General features: G+C 47.3%; 1 protein-coding gene across 2 annotated transcripts in view; it reads right to left on the reverse strand.

Annotated features, from left to right (window-relative positions):
- Window positions 1–3,411: 3,411 nt before the first annotated feature.
- MKLN1 (muskelin 1) overlaps window positions 3,412–21,045 on the reverse strand; it is an 86,337-nt gene continuing 68,703 nt past the window's right edge. For both annotated transcript variants that reach the window (XM_083461160.1, XM_083461161.1), the window contains 5 exons: window positions 19,837–19,951; window positions 17,760–17,899; window positions 13,240–13,342; window positions 9,122–9,176; window positions 3,412–5,836 (listed from right to left, as the gene is read on the reverse strand). In XM_083461160.1, coding sequence (XP_083317286.1) covers window positions 5,715–5,836; window positions 9,122–9,176; window positions 13,240–13,342; window positions 17,760–17,899; window positions 19,837–19,951 — 535 coding nt within the window. In that variant the 3' untranslated portion in view covers window positions 3,412–5,714. The remainder of the gene's footprint in view (window positions 5,837–9,121; window positions 9,177–13,239; window positions 13,343–17,759; window positions 17,900–19,836; window positions 19,952–21,045) is intronic.

Raw genomic sequence — 21,045 nt, forward strand, 5'->3', positions numbered from 1 at the left:
CAAAGTGTTCCCCAATTCAGTTTTTTTTCTTTTTAATATCAGTTTTCTTCCACATACATATATACACACCCATACCAGAATTGGGAGTCTCTAAAGCCAGGTGTAAGCCATCTTCAGGCTCACAAGAAGTGTGGTATTCACAAAGGAGCTAAGTGCAAAACACTGTGAAACACTTTGAAGGAACAAGGTTCTGCTGAGCATCTGCGCAGACCACAAAAAACCTTTCGGTCTCAGAACTGCCTCCAGTCTTTTTGGGCAGAGACACTGTCCTGGTTTTCCCACAACTGTTCTCTGTGTCCTGCATGTGGTTGGCCATTGTGCAAAACAAGATGTTGACCTGGACAGCCAGCATTACTCTTCCTATGTTCTTAGCAGCCTAATCTGGAGAGGGGAGCCTTCTTGTTGCTGTTGTCAGAAACCCTTTCGCCCTCTACTGAAAAATCACCCAGAGCCAACAGTTCCCCATCTACCTCTTGCCCATCCTAGCTCTAAAATGCATCTAGCAGGATCCCTTTCCCAAAAGTACACAAGCAGGCTTAGCTCAGCTTTGCAGGACATTTTAATAATAATAATTTTATTATTTATACCCCTATACCTCCCTTATGGTCATGCCCTCAGATAGCAGACCATAAAAGTGGACCAAGCAGATTCGCTGATGGGCAAGTTCTCCCAAGGTACGTCCTACAAGCAGAAGCCTTGATAACTTCACGCCACTTCCTTCATAATGGCAGTTTCTTCCAAATAATCTTGAGGATTTTAGTTGGGGTAGTGTTTAGAATTGGAAATAACTTCCTCCCTACCCACCACTTGGGACTTCAGCTTTTAACGTTTTCTCTGGGGAGGGTCGACAGAGGAGTTGAACTAGTACAGACCCAGCCAACGTGCAACGCACGTCTAAGAAACCAACACCAATTTCAAGCTGACAGTAAGACAAGTTCCTGAAACAAGCATCCACAGCAGTGTGCGTGTGCGAGGTTCAAGGAAGCAGCAGCACCTTAACAAGCCGGGAGCTTTAGTGTTTTCATGACGACGGAGCAACGTGCACAAAAGGAATCCTAATCATCCGAGACCTGTAGGCGTTTTACTGTTCACTATTCCAAGGGGGAAAATCTGTGGAGGCAAAAATACATTTCCTCCAACACAAAAGAAACCTTTAAGAGACATGTTTATGATATTGCAAATACCACAGAGCAGGTTAATACAGATTTTATATTCCTCTTCCCTCCCCGTTACATAGCCTCAACCACTTAATTTATGGAACGAAAGCCTGATACTGATGTGCTGTTTGGTTTCCTGCACTTTACAAACCTGATGTGGCTGGGAAGTGCTTATGAGGAATGATTGAGGGAGCTTGAGATAGATGGAAGAGAAGGCTGAGATGCTAGCCATCTTCATAAACGAATTTCAACAGGGACAAATGTAAGGTTCTGCACTTAGGCAGGGAGAACCAGATACAAGGTGGTGGACGTCTGGCTTACTAGCAGTACATGTGAAAAGGATCTAGGGGTCTTGGTGGACCACCAGCTTAATACTGAGTCAACAATGTGATGCAGCAGCAAAAAAGGTAATGCTATTCTAGGCTGCATCAACAGAAGTATAGTGTCCAGATCAAGGGAAGTGATAGTACCACTCCATTCTGCCTTGGCCAGGCCACACCTGAAATACTGGGTCCAATTCTGGGCACCACAATTTAAGAAGGATGTTGACAAGCTGGAACATGTGCAGAGGAGGGCAACCAAGATGATCAGGGGTCTGGAAACCAGCCTTATGAAAAGCGGTTGAAGGAGCTGGGTATGTTTCGCCTGGAAAAGAGGAGACCAAGAGGATATATGAGAGCCATCTTCAAATATCTGAAGGGACATGGAACAAGCTTGTTTTCCACTGCTCTGGAAGGTGGGACTTGAGGCAACTTATAAGAAAGGAGATTCTGACAGTAAGAGCTGTTTGACAGTGGAAGAGACTCCCTCGGGAGGCTGTGGACTCTCCTTCCTTGGAGGTTTTTCAGCAAAGGTTGGATGGCCATCTGTCATGGATGCTTGAGCTGAAATTCCCGCATTGTGGAGGGCTGGAGTAGATGACCCTCAGGGTCCCTTCCAACTCTACAATTCTATGAAATATCTAAAAGTGTGTCAAGTGGAACACTTGTTTTCTCCAGCTCCAAAAGGTAGGAATTGAACAAGTGGATTCAAATTACAAGGAAGGAGTTTCCAACTAAACATTAGGAACAACTTTCTGATGGCAAGAGCTGCTCAACAGTGGAAGGGACTCCCTCAGAGGGTGGTGGATTCTCCTGCATTGGAGGTTCCTAAACAAAAGGTTTGACAGCCGTCTGCCAGAGATTCTTTAGTTGGACTAGATGGCCCTTTCCAACTCTACAACTTCCCCAAGAGCTGAAAATATTGAACATATGCAGGCTGAAGGGGGAAACAAATGGAAAAATTCAAAAAACTATGTTGGGGTGTGTGTGTGATGCAAATAATTAAGTCGGGGAAGTGCATTCTTTGTGAAGACCAGCATAATTTGGAAGAGGAAGAAGAAGAAGAAGAAGAAGAAGAAGAAGAAGAAGAAGAAGAAGAAGAAGAAGAAGAAGAAGATGAAGAGTAGTAGTAGTAGTAGTAGTAGTAGTAGTAGTAGTTTGGATTTGATATCCCGCTTTATCACTCCCCAAAGGAATCTCAAAGCGGCTAACATTCTCCTTTCCCTTCCTCCCCCACAACAAACACTCTGTGAGGTGAGTGGGGCTAAGAGACTTCAGAGAAGTGTGACTGGCCCAAGGTCACCCAGCAGCTGCATGTGGAGGAGCGGAGACGCGAACCCGGTTCCCCAGATTACGAGACTACCGCTCTTAAGCACTACACCACACTGGCTCTAGAGGCCTAGGAAGTTGCTGGATAAAAGCACCTAGAAATAGTTAAAGATTAACCCCCTTGTGTTTTCCCCAGCCCCCTCCCTCCCCACATTTCTCCTGTGCAAAATGGCTGCACGGTGCAGGACAGGGAATTAACATGCCAGCTTAACCTTCTGCAGCTTCCATTTCAAAGGCTTCTGGGCATGAGGTTTTCATCTCTGTCCTGTTCACCAAGATGGCCCATCATGAGAGCTGTTGCTGAAACAGGTGGTGGTGGGGACTGTGACCTGGTTTTTACCTTCATCCTCCCAAGCTATCACATCGCTTAATCTTCTTAATTTGCTTGCCATGAACCCAGTCTACTTAAACTGCATGTATCTGGGGATCACATTCTTACTTTAGGGGGCAAACATCCTGCAACCTAGCAACACACATCTTGGTACTGAAGTTTTGGTGTAAAACCTGAGGGAGATAGAAGCAGTATTAGAAACTCAGATTTGCAAGCTCTTCCCCAAATGGCCCTTTAAACTTACATTATGGGCGCCACAACCAAATATCTAGTCTTTTCTTTTCTTTTTTGTACGAATCAGCTGGCAGGTCTTTTGGTGCTCCACAAGCCAGCTGATTTGTGGGGCAGCTCAGTACCAAAAGAAGTGTCTCTTTTGGTGCTGCACTGCCCCGCAAGCCAGCTGACTGACGTGGCATCGCAGCAGCACCATCCAACTAGAGAGAGGTGTCAGCAGCCAAACCTGGCAACAAGACATCTCCACTTGCTCACAAAAGGTCGGTTGCCAGTCTCAAAATGTGACTGGCCGCTGGGGAATTTCGAGCACTAACCTATTCTTAAAGCACGTTCGTGCCTTTAACCCCGTCTACTTAAACTGCATGTATTTGGGGATCGCATTCTTACTGATGGGGCGAGCATCCCAAAACCTAGCAATACACACCTTAGTACTGAAGTTTTAGTGTAAAGGCCTGGGGGAGGTGGAAGGGAAGGAATAAGCTGCTTTCAAATTCATGTGTTTATGTTATCAAAAGCATGTCTAAAGACAGGCAAACCTGCATGAGCATCTAAAGGCGAGGTAAATGCACATCCAACGAGTACACAGCCCCCTTCAACTCACCCAGCATTACGACTACAGGATATACATGAGCTATGCTGTCTGCACAGCCTGCTGGGGAGAGTGTTGGTGTGGGATTTTTGCCCCATTCCTGCCCTCAACTTTTCAGGCCAGTGCTAAGGCGTTAACTCAGGCATTTCCTGTGGAAACAGGTCGCTGAGTGGATGAACAAGGTGGAGGGGTTTAACAGCAACCAGCCTGTATCAATACAAACACCTGGTGAAAACAGCAAACTTTTTTTTTTGCTGCAACCTGCGTTTGCAAAGAGGCAAATTCAGCAGAGCTTAGGATGGACCTGTGCAAGTTGCGGGGAGGTGGGGCGTAGAAGAGAGAAGCTCTAAACCAGAGGGTAGCCAGCATTTCGGACTACAATTCCCACCAACCCCAAGTCAGCCAAGCCAATGCATAGTAAGGATGATGGAATATGTTGCCCCAAACATCTGGAAGGTCAGCAGATCGGCTACACCTGCCCCAAGCTCTGCCCAACGTCTACTTACAAGATTCTGTTTGAAAAACAGAATGGATACAAAGCTCACGAAATGCAGGTGTGGCCAGTGTTCTTCACTTTTGAGGTTTCTGGATGGCGCGTGGCTAAGGTGGGATCAGACTGCATTAAAAACAAAAAGCAATAAAAACCCCAGAAGCCAGGCAACTGTGGTAGCACCAAGCAACGGATGGAACTACTCATCATACATGAACTGAATGCAAAAACTGCAGCAGCTGCTTCTTGTTTAAAAACAAGGGGGGAAGGAAGCTACTTCGGAAGGGGAGCAAATTGCTCAAACTTTCCCCCCTGCCCTCTGCTGAAAACTGCCCCAAATCCCACTTCCCTCCATCAACATGTTTATCTCCACCAACATGTACCTGGAAAGAGGTATGTGTGTGCGTATTTCTAGCACAAAAGCTGTGGCAGTGGGGGGAAATTCAAGCGCTACCCACTTCCCCACTCGTATCTTTCTTCCCGGCAGAAGTGGGGCTGTTGTCATTTTGTCACACGAGTTCGCGTTTGAAGAGCAGTTCCCTCCCGGAACTGTATTTATGTTCCTATTTGTTTCTTCTTCGCAAGATCTAAAAGTTGTCCGCTAGAGGGGGCTAAGCTTCTTTCTTGGATTTCGCTTTTCCTCCGACAAGGTCACGGCTGCAGTTTATGAGATCAAAGCCCACAGAGAGAGAGACGCACACACGGACCCCTTGCGTACACCAGAACCCACTGCCGGTGTTCACGAACGCCGAGAAGTAATGCTAAACTCAGCCAGACAAACATTGGGACAAAATTACAATGACGCCCCAAATAAAACCCAAACGACCCCCACCACCCTCAAAAAAAAAAATTCTCCAAGACTTCATTTTGCATACACACACAACAAGTGGCGGGAGGGAAGGGGTACTGGTAAGTATACATAACTCAGGTGACCATGTGATTTGCTTTCTTCTCATCAACGTTCATTCACTTTTTTAAAAAGCCAAGGTCAGAAAATATATCTATGTATGTATTTCCATCAGAAGTACATCAGTTGCCTTTTATTAGCCCATTTGGTATTTATCCATGAAGCCACCTCCCCTCTCTGCTCTGAAACCACGTAACTCTTATTATAGTGCAGTCCGCCAGTCGCTCAGTCAATCAAGGCAGGCGTGCGCACACACACACAAAAATTAAAAATACTGAAAAGCAAAAAATGTCCTTCTCCCGGCCCCCGCCCTGCTGCCCTCCCCTCCTCCTTCCACGTGTCCAGCCAGTGCCCCTGTCACAGGGTGATGAGGTCTACCAGGTTGCCCTTGGGCGGCGTCATGTTGTCGGGAAAGAAGTTCACTAAGGTATCAAAGAGCTGAGTCCGTTGGGCGTAGATATGGTCGACGTCAGAAAACCCTGGAGATGAGGAAGAAGAGAAGAATCATTGGAAACATGGCCCAGGTGTGTATTCTAGATGTTTATCTCCCACGCCTCCTGGAGGACCAAAGGTGGGAGCGCTGCCCACCTGCCAACAGGTGATGATCTGCTTCGAAATCCCAACTGCTGGGGCTGCAAAGGGCGTTCAAACAGCTCTTGCTAAGCATCCTTGCATTCAAACACTTCCGATCACCCATCAGCTGACAGAGGGGGAGTGTTCCTTCAAACACAAACAGCCTCTGTGCTTCTCCTTTAAACCATGTAGTGGGCGTGACACCCTGAAAATGGCCCAGGGGTGGGGAGGGCAAGTGGGCAGGCTTGGAGGGCCCTGTTTGCTCGGATGTTCCCCACCCTGGGTCCCCAGTGACTGACAGCGGCTCCCCAAGGTTTCAGGCAAGGACTGATCCCAGCCACACCCGAGATCTTCTGCGTATCTTCAGCCCTTCCTCAGCCATGCAGCCCACAAGGTAACTGCAAAGATGGAAAATACAGCCCCATTCAAACAATAGGACAACCAGAGCCTAAATTAGCCCTGCTATCTCAGATTAAGAACTGAGCCATTAAAGACTTCATCCTGCATTTATTAACTGCTGCTAGATCAGCAGTTGCAAAAAATGGGAAACCTTTAAACACATATCTTTCTGAAGCCTGGATTTCGCAAGTATGGGACATGGTCCTTATGGACAGATTAAGCATTTAACGAAAGGAACATTGATGGGGGGGGCAGGAAGACTCACACCTTTTATACAATACGGTATCCTTTTATTGACTTTGTTAGCACAGTCAAACATGGTTTTCACCCGACAACGACTCATGGAACCTTATGGAGAGACACTTTCATTTGACTGCCTTTCTTGGAACATCGGAAACTACAGCCATCAAGAGCTGTTTCTCTCTCTTTCCCTTACAACTACTAAGCTCTGTTTCCCTTGCATGAGTATGTTTTGCTACTTGAAATCAAAAATCATTTTTTGAAAAGAGAACATTCAGCCTCGTATATCCAACTTGGGCTCTGCAGACCCAAAGAAGGGTGAATGTTTCAAGGTTTTTTTAAGATATATGGCTATTTTTTTTATTAGATACAATCTGAAGGAATTATATTGTGGCTTGTTAGGCAGATATCCTGTAAAAAAGTTAAAGGTACCCCTGACCATTAGGTCCAGTCATGACTGACTCTGGGGTTGCGGCGCTCATCTCGCTTTATTGGCTGAGGGAGCCGGCGTATAGCTTCCGGGTCATGTGGCCAGTATGACTAAGCCGCTTCTGGAGAACCAGAGCAGTGCACGGAAACGCCGTTTACCTTCCCGCCAGAGGGGTACCTATTTATCTACTTGCACTTTTTAGCGTGCTTTCGAACTGCTAGGTTGGCAGGAGCAGGGACCGAGTAACGGGAGCTCACCCTGTCGCGGGGATTAGAACCGCCAACCTTCTGATCAGCAAGTCCTAGGCTCTGTGGTTTAGACCATAGCGCCACCCGTATCTTGTACAGTCCAACAAATTATGGGTTTTATACACAATCGTAACTTCTTTTTTATCTGCTGCTGAGTTAGCAAAGGGGTGCAGAGTTTGTAGCCAGAGGAATGTGCACCAGAACTATGCAACCATGCTTGTAAACTATGCAACTATGCTTGTAAAAGCTTACAAGCGTTTGGGTCCAAATAAATGCTTAGGAGCCTTCTCCAAGAGTTTGTCTAAAGAGGACTAAACTACCACTTTTACCCCCCTCCCCCGCCACCCAAAAATAGAGGGGGAGGGGAGTGGAATATTAATTAAGATGGAACAGCTAGCTTGCACATTGTGTACATCACACAAGGGACCAAATGCTGTAAACAAACCTATCCTTGGACCTTGAAATGTTGAACCAGGCTTCCCGGATTTTGATTATTGTATTTTTGGACTGCAAAACGGTTTGCCATGCTGGCCGGGGCTGAAGGGGAACCTGCAGCCTTAAATATCCAGAGGAGAGGCCAGGACGGGGAAGGCTGAATTGCAGCTAAACGTAAGAGCTACAAGTTCATCCTGCCTGTTCATCCCACAAATGCTTCGGTGGAACGCAACTGCCCTGCAGCCACAGGAGAAAGGCCAAATGTAAGCCAGCCAGAACCAGAGGTGAGGGCTTTGTGCTCCCCCTAAATAGTTCGCAGGCTTTCGTAACACAACACAGGCAACAGCACAGTGGGGTGAATCCAAGGGACGGCAGTTCCCACAGCACTTTAAACGGAGCCTGATGGAATGAGGACCCCGACAGGGATCGAGCTTCGAAGGCTGACTCTAGTCTTCACATTCCATTTCAAGGTTCGATGCCAACAAGCGGAACCAGATATAGGTTTCATGAGGCCCTAAGCTGCTGAAGGTAATGGGGCCCTTTATATGTCCAGCTGTCCTTTGCCAACAACAAATGGTCACTGTTTTTTTGTGTTGAATATATGCTACATGGTAATTTATGGACCTAATAGGTATCTAAAGCCATTTGCACATAACAAAATAGGAGCCTACACAACACAAAACACTGTCGCTGTATGTAAGTTTTATTTTATTTGTTTTTTATCTTATATTTTGGAAATGTACATCCAGGTTTGTTTTTTCTTTAGTTTTTTTTTGGGGGGGGCAAGAGACTGGGGCCCTTAGCTATAGCTTGTTTAGCTTATACGTAAATCCGGCACTGCCAACAAGCCTTCAATTCTGATCTACCTTGCAGATTAGCAATTCATGGGAGGGGAGGAAGATGTGGTTTAAGCAGTCCAAACCCTGCTTTTACAGCAGGGGTCTCACCTCTCTCCCCCCGGCAAGAGGCCCAGCTATCACTCAAGTTGCTGTTATAAAAAGCGCTCACTTCAGGGGGTCATGGCAGAGGGAATGCGAACAGAGGATTATTATAGTTTTGGGAGCTCAACTCCAGACTTTCTGGTTCTGGGAAGTTTGAAAACTTTGCTGTTTCCCTTGACACGCTGCCTAAGGAGAGAAACGTGCCCACGACTGGGAAGAACGGCCTGAGCTCATGCACTTGAGTCACACACTTTGCCACAGCAAGAAGAGGGTCAGTCTCTGCCCCCGTCTCCATGAGGCAAGGCTTGCTGGTGGCTGCCAGGGTGACATGGCACAAGTTAATTTGTTTTGGCCGATCCCTCCGCGCTTGTGTGGCTAACACCACCTTCCCATGTCTGGAGTACCGACAGCCTGAAACTGATCCCCATGGCGTTTCTGGGGATTTAGGACTGAGGCTTTTGAAAAGCACCAATTCCTGCTGATCTGAAGCATACTCACCCAGAGTGCTCAGGTCGGAGCCGGACTTGAAGAGGGCTGAAGCAAGTAACTGGAACTGGAGAGGAAAACAAACAAGATGTTATTATTATTTTTTAAAGGGTTCAACATGTTCCCATGAGGGGCATAAAGGCTTCTTGATCAACAACAATGAAATCACTTTGGTTGAAGGTTGGGGTGGTTCATTTTTTTTATTTTTATTTTGGTGGGGGGAATGTTTCTTGATACATCTAATGCCGCCACACGGAGGATTGATGTTCTATTGCTAAGGAATTCTACTTTTAAAACCAGGTCTTTCTGACCGCATCAATTTATTGCACTGTCATCTTTGGCATTTCGCAAACGCGGCTGAGCCTTTAAGAAAAACCACTGCTCACTGCAAGCAAGCCAGACTAAAATACGAAGCCCGATTCTCGTCGGAATGGAGATATATAGGCAGTGGCAGCATGAGGACTCTCTCAGCTATTATGACGGAAAGAAAGACCCGTGCTCTTGTCAGGCAAAAGCTAGGAGGACAGATTTATGAATCCTTAATGCAAGCCTTGAAATGGCTTGCTCTCTTGCTGAGTTTTATGCAGATGGCAGACTTCCCTGGGCTGTGGAGGAAGCCCGCTGAAATCAGCCTCTCCCAACCTGGTGCCCCCTCCCCAAAAAGGTGTTGTACAGTCATAATTTTATAATTATGGGAGGGCATTCCACAGGGTGGGAACCACTACCGAGAAGGCCCTCTGCCTGGTTCCCTGTAACCTCTCTTCTCGCAGTGAGGGAACTGCCAGAAGGCCCTAGGAGCTGGACCTCAGTGTCCAGGCTGAACAATGGGGATGGAGATGCTCCTTCAGGTATATTGGCCTGAGGCCATTTAGGGTTTTAAAGGTCAGCACCAACACTTTGAATTGCACTCGTTAAAAGTTAGACCACATGGCAGAGGGATGTTCCCGGACCAGCTGCCTTCAGATGTACATCGTACCAAGAGGGGCTTCGTTGACAGCCAGCTTTTTGAAAATTGTGTGTGTGTGTGTGTGTGTGTGTGTGTGTGTACATGTACACGTACACACACACACACACACACACACACACACGGCAGGACAACTGCACAGTCCGTATCAATAGCTTTGTGCGGAGCATCTGAATACCAAATGTTGCTGGCCCATATTCTGCTTGACAGCACCCAGAGGGCATTTTGTAAGGCGCCAAAGGAAACAGGACACTGGATTAGGAGGACCTTTGCTTCAGTCCCCACTGAATGGCCACAGCAGTTTCAAGACATCCCCAGGTGAGATCCTAGTTGCTTCCAGGAAGCTTTGCCTCTTTGAAGTCAGCAAAGGGGTTTAAATATCACCAGGAACAGAGGATTCAAAACCATCAACCATCAGGGGCTACAGGGGCGTCTGCAAGTTCTCTCCAGGAAGTAAGCTATAACTGTGGACTGGCAAGTATATCCCATGGAACTCAATGGGACCTGTTTCAGAGCTGCATTTTAATACTCATTTTTTAAAAACAACAACTTTGCCTTCTCTTTCTGGGATCTTTCATTTGCACCATATTAGACTAATCAGGTGCCCTGGCCAAAAACTGTTCTGTCCAGAACACGGCGTTTTGTTTCATTTGGCTGCGTGGCCTCAAGCCGCTGAACTAGTTTCCGTTTATTAACGTCAGGCTCTCTCTCTCTCTCTCCCCGATACATAATTCTACCTTTTCTGCAGTTATTGTTTGCAATTTGCAAGGCAGACCTCCCAGGAGAAACATAAGCGAGTGTCAAGTGAGGCAAAAGCTTCTCTCTGGCCCCTGGTTAATACGCTCACTCAGAATTGCACCGTAAAGCTTTCCCTGAAGCCTGTGGCCCTCTAGGCAGTGTTGCGCTGAAACTCCCAGCAGCCCCAGCCAGTCTGGCCAATGCTCAAGAACAGCAGGAGCTGGGAGTTCAGTGACATTTGGAGTTCCCCACCCCAGCACTACAATATATCACTCTGGAATGAAAGTGGGAGGATCACAGGTCCAACTTCTGCCCATGTTTTGTTTTTTAATCGCCTGCATGTAGAAAACTGGTGTTGCAGGGAGAGGGCTAGACTGAACCTCTCTCTCCGACATGTTCTTTCCCCATAAAGCATTGGAAAACACACACACACAAACCCCTGCAGCCTGAAATGGTACATTCCAAGGAAAGTGTCATCCCTTGATATGAAGTGGGCCTGAGAGTTTCAACTGCCCTAGTGTGGGGTTTCCCAAATTTGGGTCCCCAGCTGTTTTTGGACTACAGTTCCCATCATTCCTGACCTATAGTCCTGCTAGCTAGCGCTGATAGTGTTGTGGTCCAAAAACAGCTGGAGACCCAAGTTTGGGAAGCACTTCCCTACAGCATCCTCAGTGACCTCTAGATGTTTAGGACTACAACTCCCATAAACCTCTAGGCTGCCCTGGAAGTGTAGCATCAACCTATCCCATGCGTCCAGTTCAGATAACAGGGTGATTTTTTACAGGAAGTTGCCTCTGCGGAAGACTACATATCCCATAGACTTTTAATGTCAAAGCTGTGGCATTTATGCTGCACTACTCAACAAGGTTGCTAGAAAAGCATGAGGCCCCAACATGCTCCAAGAAGTTGGAACTTAAATCCTGGAGATATCACAGGTCCAAGCTCCTCTTTCCTACCTGTAAAATGGGGGTTGTTGGCTCGTGGTGAGGAGGAATGGAACTGCGAATAGAAAGCTGCTCCATGAGTTATGAAGAGCCACTCGCAACAAAGGAACAAGGAAGCTCAGGTGGCAAGCAGGAGAGGAAAAGGGGAGACATGAGGGGCAAACCGGCGGGAGTAACTGAACCGGTCAAGTGCAGGTGACAGCAAGAATCGGGCTCTAAAGCTACAGTGCACCAGTGATTAAGAAGGCTATAAAGGTAAAGGTAAAGGGACGCCTGACCATTAGGTCCAGTCATGACCGACTCTGGGGTTGCAACGCTCATCTCGCTTTATTGGCCAAGGGAGCCGGCGTACAGCTTCCGGGTCATGTGGCCAGCATGACTAAGCCGCTTCTGGCGAACCAGAGCAGTGCACGGAAACCCCGTTTACCTTCCCGCCGGAGCAGTACCTATTTATCTACTTGCACTTTGATGTGCTTTTGAACTGCTAGGTAGGCAGGAGCAGGGACCGAGCAACGGGAGCTCACCCCATTGCAGGGATTCGAACCGCCGACCTTCTGATCGGTAAGCCCTAGGCTCTGTGGTTTAACCCACAGCGCCACCTGCATCCCATAAGAAGGCTATAGAAACCAGCAATTTAAAAAATACATAGTGTGTTTTCAATGCATGCGACACATTGCAGATTAATAAAGAGGGCTTTCTGCCGTCAGGAGCTGAAGATGGAAAAAATAAAAAATGTAAGGGCAAGAGATCTAGGACAAGCTACTTCAAAAGGAAGCCTTGATATATCAATCCATCCAAATGCAGAGCATATTTAGCTTTTCAGGAGATGGAACTGTGACACTCATCCACCACGCGAACCAGGGCACCAAGGGGCTTCGGCCCTGAGCTGTTTTCGCATCTGCAGGCACAAATTCATGGAGGCAGCCAGGTCACTCTGGGAACGCCACAATATGAACCTTCCTACATCAATGGGAAGACTTATGGTCTCTGTGTGTGGCTTGGGGGCTGCACGGTCAGGGGAAAAACAATGCTGTCCAGGGTTGTAAAGACTGCGGAGAGAATAATTGGGTGCACTCTTCCCACCTTGGATCAAATCTATGCTTCCAGGTGTCACAAGAAAGCTGCAGAGATAGCGCAGGATAGTGCGCACCCCGGAAATGATCTCTTTCAGCTTCTGCCTTCTGGAAGAAGGTACAGGGTTATAAAGACTAGGACTAGCCGCCTGAGAAACAGGTTCTATCTGGTTTAAAATGCAGTGTAAGGAGTCTCTATGGGAGTATATTGTATTTTAAAAATGGGGTATCAAAGTTTTTAAGGGGCTAATCAGGTTGGGATAACAGGGATAGCAGGCTTGTTGGTTTTGAATGTCTTATGTAGATTTTTCTTTTCTTTTCTTTTCCAATTTCGTTGTTCTGTATGGGACAATGACAATAAAGATTATCGTATCGTATCGAAGAAAGCTAGCCAATCTCCCTACCCCTTACCTCTTTTGTCTCCTCTGGGTCAGAGTGGTCTACGGTGACGAACAAGTCGTTCTGCAGGTATTTCAGGGCACTTAGCGGGTCTGTCTGGGCCTTCTCTTCAAACCTGGGGAGAGACATGCGAGGCAAAGGGTTTATAGTTTACAGATTGCTGGAGGCGGCTTAAGAGATCTTTCTTTCGAAAAGCTCGGCTGCTAAAAAGAAATAGCCTATCACCTACTTAAGTGATGCAAAGCTACCCGGGGTCATTTCTGCAAGGCTGCCTGATGAAAGCCTGAGCTCAGGATCAGGCCTCCGTGCGAAACAGGGGATCAAGTTTAAAGGTGTTTGGGAGAAGGCTAGATCAGGGGGGATTTACTTGGATTTTGGCTTGACTGAAGCAATATGAAACAGTAGGGGCAATCCAGTTCAAAACAAGGTGTCCCCCCCCCCACCGCCCACTCCATAGTGCTTTCAAACTACTGAGGTTGCAAACGAAACTTTTATCATTGCACCCGGAAAGGGTTCTACTTTTGAGGGGAAGGAAATATAGCCAGAGATGTTAGTGTCAGCTTCTATAATGGAATTATTTTTAAGGGCCATCTGTCCTTGTGGAAATTTAGCTACAGGAATGGTAAGGCAAGGCCAAGCCTCATTCTTAAAGTCAGCTCAATTGGTTAGATAATACCAGGGTTGAAGGTTTGATCCCCATATGGGGCAGCTGCATATTCATGCAATGCAGCAGGTTGGACTAGATGATCCTTAGAATCCCTTCCAACTCTGCACAAGATACAATAGCCATCTTTAAATATCTTAAGGCAGGCATAGGCAAACTCGGCCCTCCAGATGTTTTTGGACTACAACACCCATGATCCCTAGATAACAGGACCAGCGGTCAGGGATGATGGGAATTGTAGTCCCAAAAACATCTGGAGGGCCGAGTTTGCTTAAGCCTGTCTTAAGGGCTGTCACGTGGAAGATGGAGCAAGCTTGTTTTCTCCTGTTCTGGAAGGTTAGGATTCGAACCCATGGCTTCAAGTGACCAAAGAAAGGAGATTCCGACTAAACATGCAGCAAAACTTTCTGACAGTAAGAGCTGTTCGAGAGTGGAATAGTCTCCCTCCGGGGGTTGTGGACTCTCCTTCCTTGGAGGTTTTTAAGCAGAGGTTGGATGGTCACCTGTCAGGGATGCTTTAGCTGAGATTCCCCTGCATTGCAGGGGGTTGGACTAGATGACCCAGGGGGTCCCTTGCAACTCTATGATGTCACAGGAAGCCAATCATTGAGAAATGCTGTCTTCAGAAAGGCACAGAAACCCCAAAATGCACAAGACAAGGAAGATAGAATGCCGACCTTGATTCATTATTTTACTGGGTAGCTTCAGGTTTGCCTTGTTGTTGTACAAAGATTATGGTATTCATTTGTATAACCGAAGCCACAACAAATAACGAACGCATAAAGCAGAATAAAATACATTATAGGGTTAGAATAACTACAAAAACCAGGCGTTCTATCGCATAAGGGTTTGCTCCACTGAGGAATTTAACCTATCATCCCCACAAACCTTGATCCTCAACATGCCTCTCCAAAGGCAAAACAGGCCTCTTTTTCAGAGGTATAGGGAGGAACTGCCCTCTAATAATAATAATTTAAAAAGTGAATCGTTCTCTCAACTTGGAGATGCAGATCTTTGAACAAGGCTGCTCGAAAGTCTTTGCAAACTGGGCAAACCAGTAAGTAGTGGGGTAAAATTTCAGGCACTTTGCCTCTCCACAGACAAGCACTTTTTTGCAAGGAACTGGGCGATAGCGTCCTTCGACTTATGGCAGAGTGCATAGACTGGGGTCTGAATGGGTAGTTTGGAATAGCAAGGGGCACATTTAGACAGGCAGGCAGACAGCAGTGCAATCAGCACAAAAATCATGCTTTAAAACTAGGTCCTCAGCTGTTGCTGGACTACAAACCCCATCACCCCTCGCTAACAGGACCAGTGCTCGGGGTGATGGGAGTTGTAGTCCAACAAGAGCTGGCGACCCAAGTTCCAGAAACACTGCTTTAAAATATGAGTTTCCACGTGGCGAGGGACCACCTCAAAGTCTAACAAGCTCAGCGGAGAGACTATACATGTCAACAACTTGTAGTAATTCCCAATTCCGAAATCCAAGTGGCTCTAATGTTAACTTCTCCTTGAAAGCAGAAAGTACTAAAATGGGCCATATCCCCTTGTTGTTGACACGCTACAAGATTCTTCCCTTCTTCCAGAGAAAAGAGCAGCAGCCTCAAACGACCACATCCTGCCGGGCTTAATTCTACCACGGCAGCTATAGGCTCCCCATATCTGAATTCAGGCTTGCAATATCTGACGTGTGTGAGTATAGATCATGGGAAAGTTTAGCTTTTCGAATGATGGGGCACAACATAGAGAAAGAGAAAGGATTTATGAGAAAGAAAGGATCCCTTTCCCTGCTAGCCAAGAAGAGGGCGGGTGGATTAGAGAGGAGATCATTTCACTGAACTACGCTGGATTTCCACCCTATAAGCAAACAGTTACTAGGCAGGATAGCCATGTTCTCCCTCTGTTCTTGGAGGCAGTATGCCTCCGAATAATACCAGAGGATGGGAATCCCAAGGAGGGAAGAGTGCTATTGCACCCGGGTCCTGCTTCCAGACTTGCCACAGGTATCTGGTTGGACACTATGAGAAATGGATGCTGGACCAGAAAGGCATTCAGCTGCCATGCCTCCAGCTCTTCATTGCACAAACGCATTGCAGCTGTGATCTTATCTGTTTTTAGCATTTTTATCCTGCTCTTCAGCCAAAAAAAGCTCCCAGAGCGCTATACAGATCATTTAAAGTCCAAGTCAGTCCCAGCCCCTCAGGCTTATAATCTAAAAGACACAGAGGGGGAAAGGGGGGGTGGATGGGGGGGACCAAGCAAAGACAGGCACCAGTTAGAAAGTTATTCTAAGGGCTGGCTGGGATGGAAGCTGTCTCCCGATATGCCCCACAGAGGACCTTAAAGTCCATAAATAGCAACACCCTAGAGGTCCTGGGCCCTAAGGAAGTTAGATTAGCTTCAACCAGAGCCAGGGCCTTTTCAAGACTGGCCCCGGCCTGGTGGAACGCTCTGTCTCATGAGACCAGGGCCCTGCGGGATCTGATTTCTTTCTGCAGGGCCTGTAAGACAGAGTTGTTCCGCCTGGCCTTTGGCTTGGAATCAACTTGATCCCCTTCCCCTCTTTCCTTTTTTCCTTTCTCCTTCTGTGACGGAACTCTTATTTGGGGACTTCCTTGGCTTTTTTTCTGGCCCACGTAGGACCAGTCTGGATAGTTGGCCTTGGTGAAGATTTGACGTCAAGAAGTTTTTGATTTGAGTTTCCATTGAAATGAGGCTGCATTTTAATGTTATATTTTAATCTTGTTTTTTTAAGTTGTATTTTAATCAATTGTTTCATACCTGGTGTTAGCCGCCCTGAGCCCGGTCTTGGCTGGGGTGGGCAGGGTATTAATAAAAATTATTATTATTATTATTATTATTATTATTATTATTATTATTATTATTATTAAGAGAAGCCTGCCAGCAGAGTCAAAGAAGTAGCCCTGTTTCCCTTCGCCTAATCCTTAAAGGGGGGGGGGGGATCACCATCCAGGTGAGCCAGTGTCGCTCTTTTCGTGGCAGCAATATCTGAGCAGTCTGGTGAAATTTCAGTGCTCAGGGGTGTCTCATCGACTGCAGCCATGTTCCACTGTTGTCGTCCCTCGTGTATGTTGGGAAAGCAGTGCATCCCGAGTAGTCTGCTTCTTGAGATTCATTTCCCAACTGCTACGCTCGCTTCCAGCTGCAGACGTAAACAACCCATACCTTGAAGCTCATGCGTGCCACAAATGCAAATATTTTACTCCCAGGTAGCCCCTAGCTGCACTATCATTCTTGATGGCCGGGAGGAAAATGAACTGCATGGCTGCGTCGTGCATCCCTAGCCCACTGAAGCAACACTAAAACGAAACAGCAGCGCTTGAGTTTTCCTTCTGGAAAGGACTGAAATGGCTGGGCAGCGGTCATTCACCTATCATGGCTAGTAACCATTTATTTATCGGGGACAGCCTCCCTTGGGGTCGTGGAGAAATGGTGCACCTTTGCTGCAAAGGGGAGCTGAGACACAGGGAGCGCCGAGTTCCACAGAGCCAGTTATACCTGCCAACCACGTGCCTTCAGGCCTCTAAATTGTGATTTCAAAAGCTGAGATTCCTGCATTGCAGGGAGTTGGACTAGGTGATGCTTAGAGACCGTTGCTTCCAACGCTACAATTCTATGATTTTATGATTATGGGAACCTTTTTTTAAAAAAGGTGTATGTGCTTTTTTAAAGAGGAAAAAAATACACACATTTTGATGACAATAGGAAAGAACCTTGAGCCCTATTAAAGCAACAAGGCTGAGCATTTTTTTAAAAAATACTTGCATAGGGTTTCTGGCATACTCCCACACACTCTTTCTTCTTAATGCTAAGGGACTCGCTTCTGCAGTCTCTTGCAAGCCTGTACCTGTGCTTCCTAATTAGGTATTTGCAGTGGCGTAGAAGGTATTCTTTCGAAGGCCGGCAAAGCTTCAGGGACCAGAAATCATCCAGCCGCATCTTTGGAGAACAGGATTTGCCTGGATTCCCTCCAAACAAATAATGGACCTTGAAAGACAAGAATTGAGATGTCGAGTCATAAACGCCAGGGTGGTTGAATCAAGACGGCTGGGTGAGCCAGCCCAACCTTTGATGTGCCCCCCCCCCCAGGAGCTCCACCTGAGCAGCTGCTTGGGAAACGAGGGGTGGGGTGATGCGTGCCCAGGTTGTTGGGTTTATCCCGCATGCCTCTTGAGTTCCCCTCAACGTGCAGAGAAGTAAAGCTGCAACTGCTCTGAATCACCTACTTTGTGGTAAAGCGGTGCAAAGGACAATGCAGCGTCTAGAAAGGACGCACAGACACAAACCCTCTGTTCAACTATTTCTGGCAAACCACCACAGGTCAAATGAGAAACTATACAGCAAGCTGGGCAGTAAGAAAGAGATACAGTGGTGCCCCGCAAGACGAATGCCTCACAAGACGGAAAACCCGCTAGACGAAAGGGTTTTCCGTTTTGGAGGTGCTTCGCAAAACGAATTTCCTATGGGCTTGCTTCGCAAGACGAAAATGTCTTGCGAGTTCCTGCGGGGTTTTTTTCCTTCCCCCCCCCTTTTTCCCAAGCCGCTAAACCGCTTATCAGCTGATCCACTAAGCCCGCTAAGCCGCTAATAGCACTAATCCGCTAAGCCGCTAATGGGCTTGCTTCGCAAGACGAAAAAACCGCAAGACGAAGAGACTCGCGCAACGGATTCTTTTCGTCTTGCGAGGCACCACTATAAACTGCAATGAGTTCAATGAAAAGAGAGATGACCGTAGACCCAGTAAAGGTAAAGGGACCCCTGACCATTAGGTCTAGTCGTGACCGACTCTGGGGTTGCAGCGCTCATCTCGCTTTATTGGCCAAGGGAGCCGGCGTGCAGCTTCCGGGTCATGTGGCCAGCATGACTAAGCCGCTTCTGGAGAACCAGAGCAGTGCACGAAAACGGCGTTTAGCTTCCTGCCAGAGTGGTACCTATTTATCTACTTGCACTTTGACGTGCTTTCGAACTGCTAGGTTGGCAGGAGCTGGGACTGAGCAACAGGAGCTTACCCCATTGCGGGGATTCGAACCGCCGACCTTCTGATCGGCAAGTCCTAGGCTCTGTGGTTTAACCCACAGCGCCACCCGCGTCCCTGTAGACACAATACATATGCCGAAAGTCATTATTCCAATGAATCGGATATGAAACCAGCTACTGGATTCTGGGGCCCCAGTCACGTGACGTGCACACCTGTCCTCTAGGGGGCACACATGTATCAAAAGGCCCACATAGGGCTTGAACTCAAGCCTCAGCCCCCTGGCAGCCGTTATATTTGGCTTGGCTTCCCAGAGACAAGCCAGGCATCGATAGGCAGGACTTGCTTTACAAGAGGAGAGAGGGGGACACTTTTGGTCCATGGCACAGCTCATCCTCACGTATGCACTGACCTGATGCTCACCCCACCACCCCCGGAGCTCCAGGCCACCAGCAGCAAAGAGAAAGAAGGGCATGTTCCGATGCATCAAAATGGAGCCCAGTTTTGCTCCCCTTGGTGCCATGGTGCCACCTTATCCTGCACTCGATGCTTGCTTTGTAAATGTATGTTTATGTATGCAGAGAAAAGGGGCAAGGAAGATTTACTTTAGGTGTGCTGTTTAATTTGGGTGTGTTTGCCTGCACCTGTAGCTAGTTAAACATGTGAGAATGAGTCAGCAATCATGTGAGAATGACTCGGCACAATCTACATAATAAAGGCTATTGCATTTAAGGCAAGTTTGCTCTGGGCCAGAGCGCAGTATGTATGCTGCAATGAGGCTCTGGAACTGAATTACTGCCAGTAAAGCAACTGACTCTTTTTAGAAGTGCTGGGCGTTTCTCTGGTCTTTTGCACATTCCGTTGGCACTGGGATGGGCACTCTTGCAAATGCCCCAACACACTTAGCATGGTTGGCCCCGATTCCCACCCTGTGTCCAGACAGGCTTACCTTGTGCAATTCATCATACACAAGCTGGTGTGCAAAACGCGGGCAGGGCTCTTCCTCTTGAAGGCTTTTGCTTGGATTCTCTTTGGCGGCCTGGTCGTTCTTGTAGACACAAGACCTGCAATACAATATGAGAGGAAGCAATTCAGAGTCGCCAGGCATCAACTCATGGCTAGCTGGCACCTGTTTAGCACCGGCTTGCACCGCCGCCATCAGGATTCAAACTATCTATTTGCCAAATAAAGACTACCTGGGTGCTGTCATCAACCCCTCTGTAATAAACTTGCAGCATTTATAAGCACTTGTTTTTTAAAAAAAACTGCTCTGAAAAATGAAAGGAGTTATTGTGAACCACAATGAACAAGAGCCAGAATACCGAAGAACGATGCTAGGATGGTTCTCAGGCAAGAGGAAGAAACGAAAACTAGGAATAGACAAAGCTCATGGATGATGATGAGGAGGAGGAGTGGTGCCTATCCATGGTTATTAGGCATGATAACTAAATGGAACTTCAGAAGCAGAATTGCAGAATACAGTCTTGCCTTGGTTTTCAAATAGCCTAGTTCTTGAATGTTTTGGCTCCTGAACAATCAAAACCCGGAAATGAGTGTTCTGGTTTTCGAATGTTCTTTTGGAAGCTGAGCGTCCAACAGGGCTTCCGATTGGTTGCAGGAACGCTTTGGTTTTCGAACGTTTTGGAAGTTGAACAGACTTCCGGAATGGTTTCAGTTCGAATTCCAAGGTACAACTGTACCTCAGAAATAGCATTTGTTGGTTGCAAGCAACAGGGAGGGCTGCAAACTTCGCACACTGCTCATGGGCCTCGTCTGGAGAATAATAGTTGGCCAGTGTTGGAAGCGAAATGCTAGAGTAGGTGAGAAGGGATCAGGGCTGGAGAACCTGGGGCTGACTAGATGCTGCTGAATTCCAACTCCCCGCAGTCCTGATTGTTGGCCATGCTGGCTAGGGATAATGGGAGCCCAGCAACAGCTGGAGATCCTCAGGTTGACCAGCCCTGGAAGAGAACGTTAAATGGCCAGGAAGTGTCATAGGATGCTAATCTATATAGCACAAGTCTACCGACTCCCTGCATGCCCACCTTCACTTTTCTCATCCCCCTTGTACTTTGAATGGCCTTTATCCGTCAAGGTAACACCTTAAGCTTCCCCTTGCCGACTCGTCCTGCGCTTCCAGGTATCCCTACTCATCACT

The sequence above is a fragment of the Podarcis liolepis genome, assembly GCF_965112155.1.
Source record: "Podarcis liolepis genome assembly, chromosome: 10".
Taxonomy (NCBI): Eukaryota; Metazoa; Chordata; class Lepidosauria; order Squamata; family Lacertidae; genus Podarcis; species Podarcis liolepis.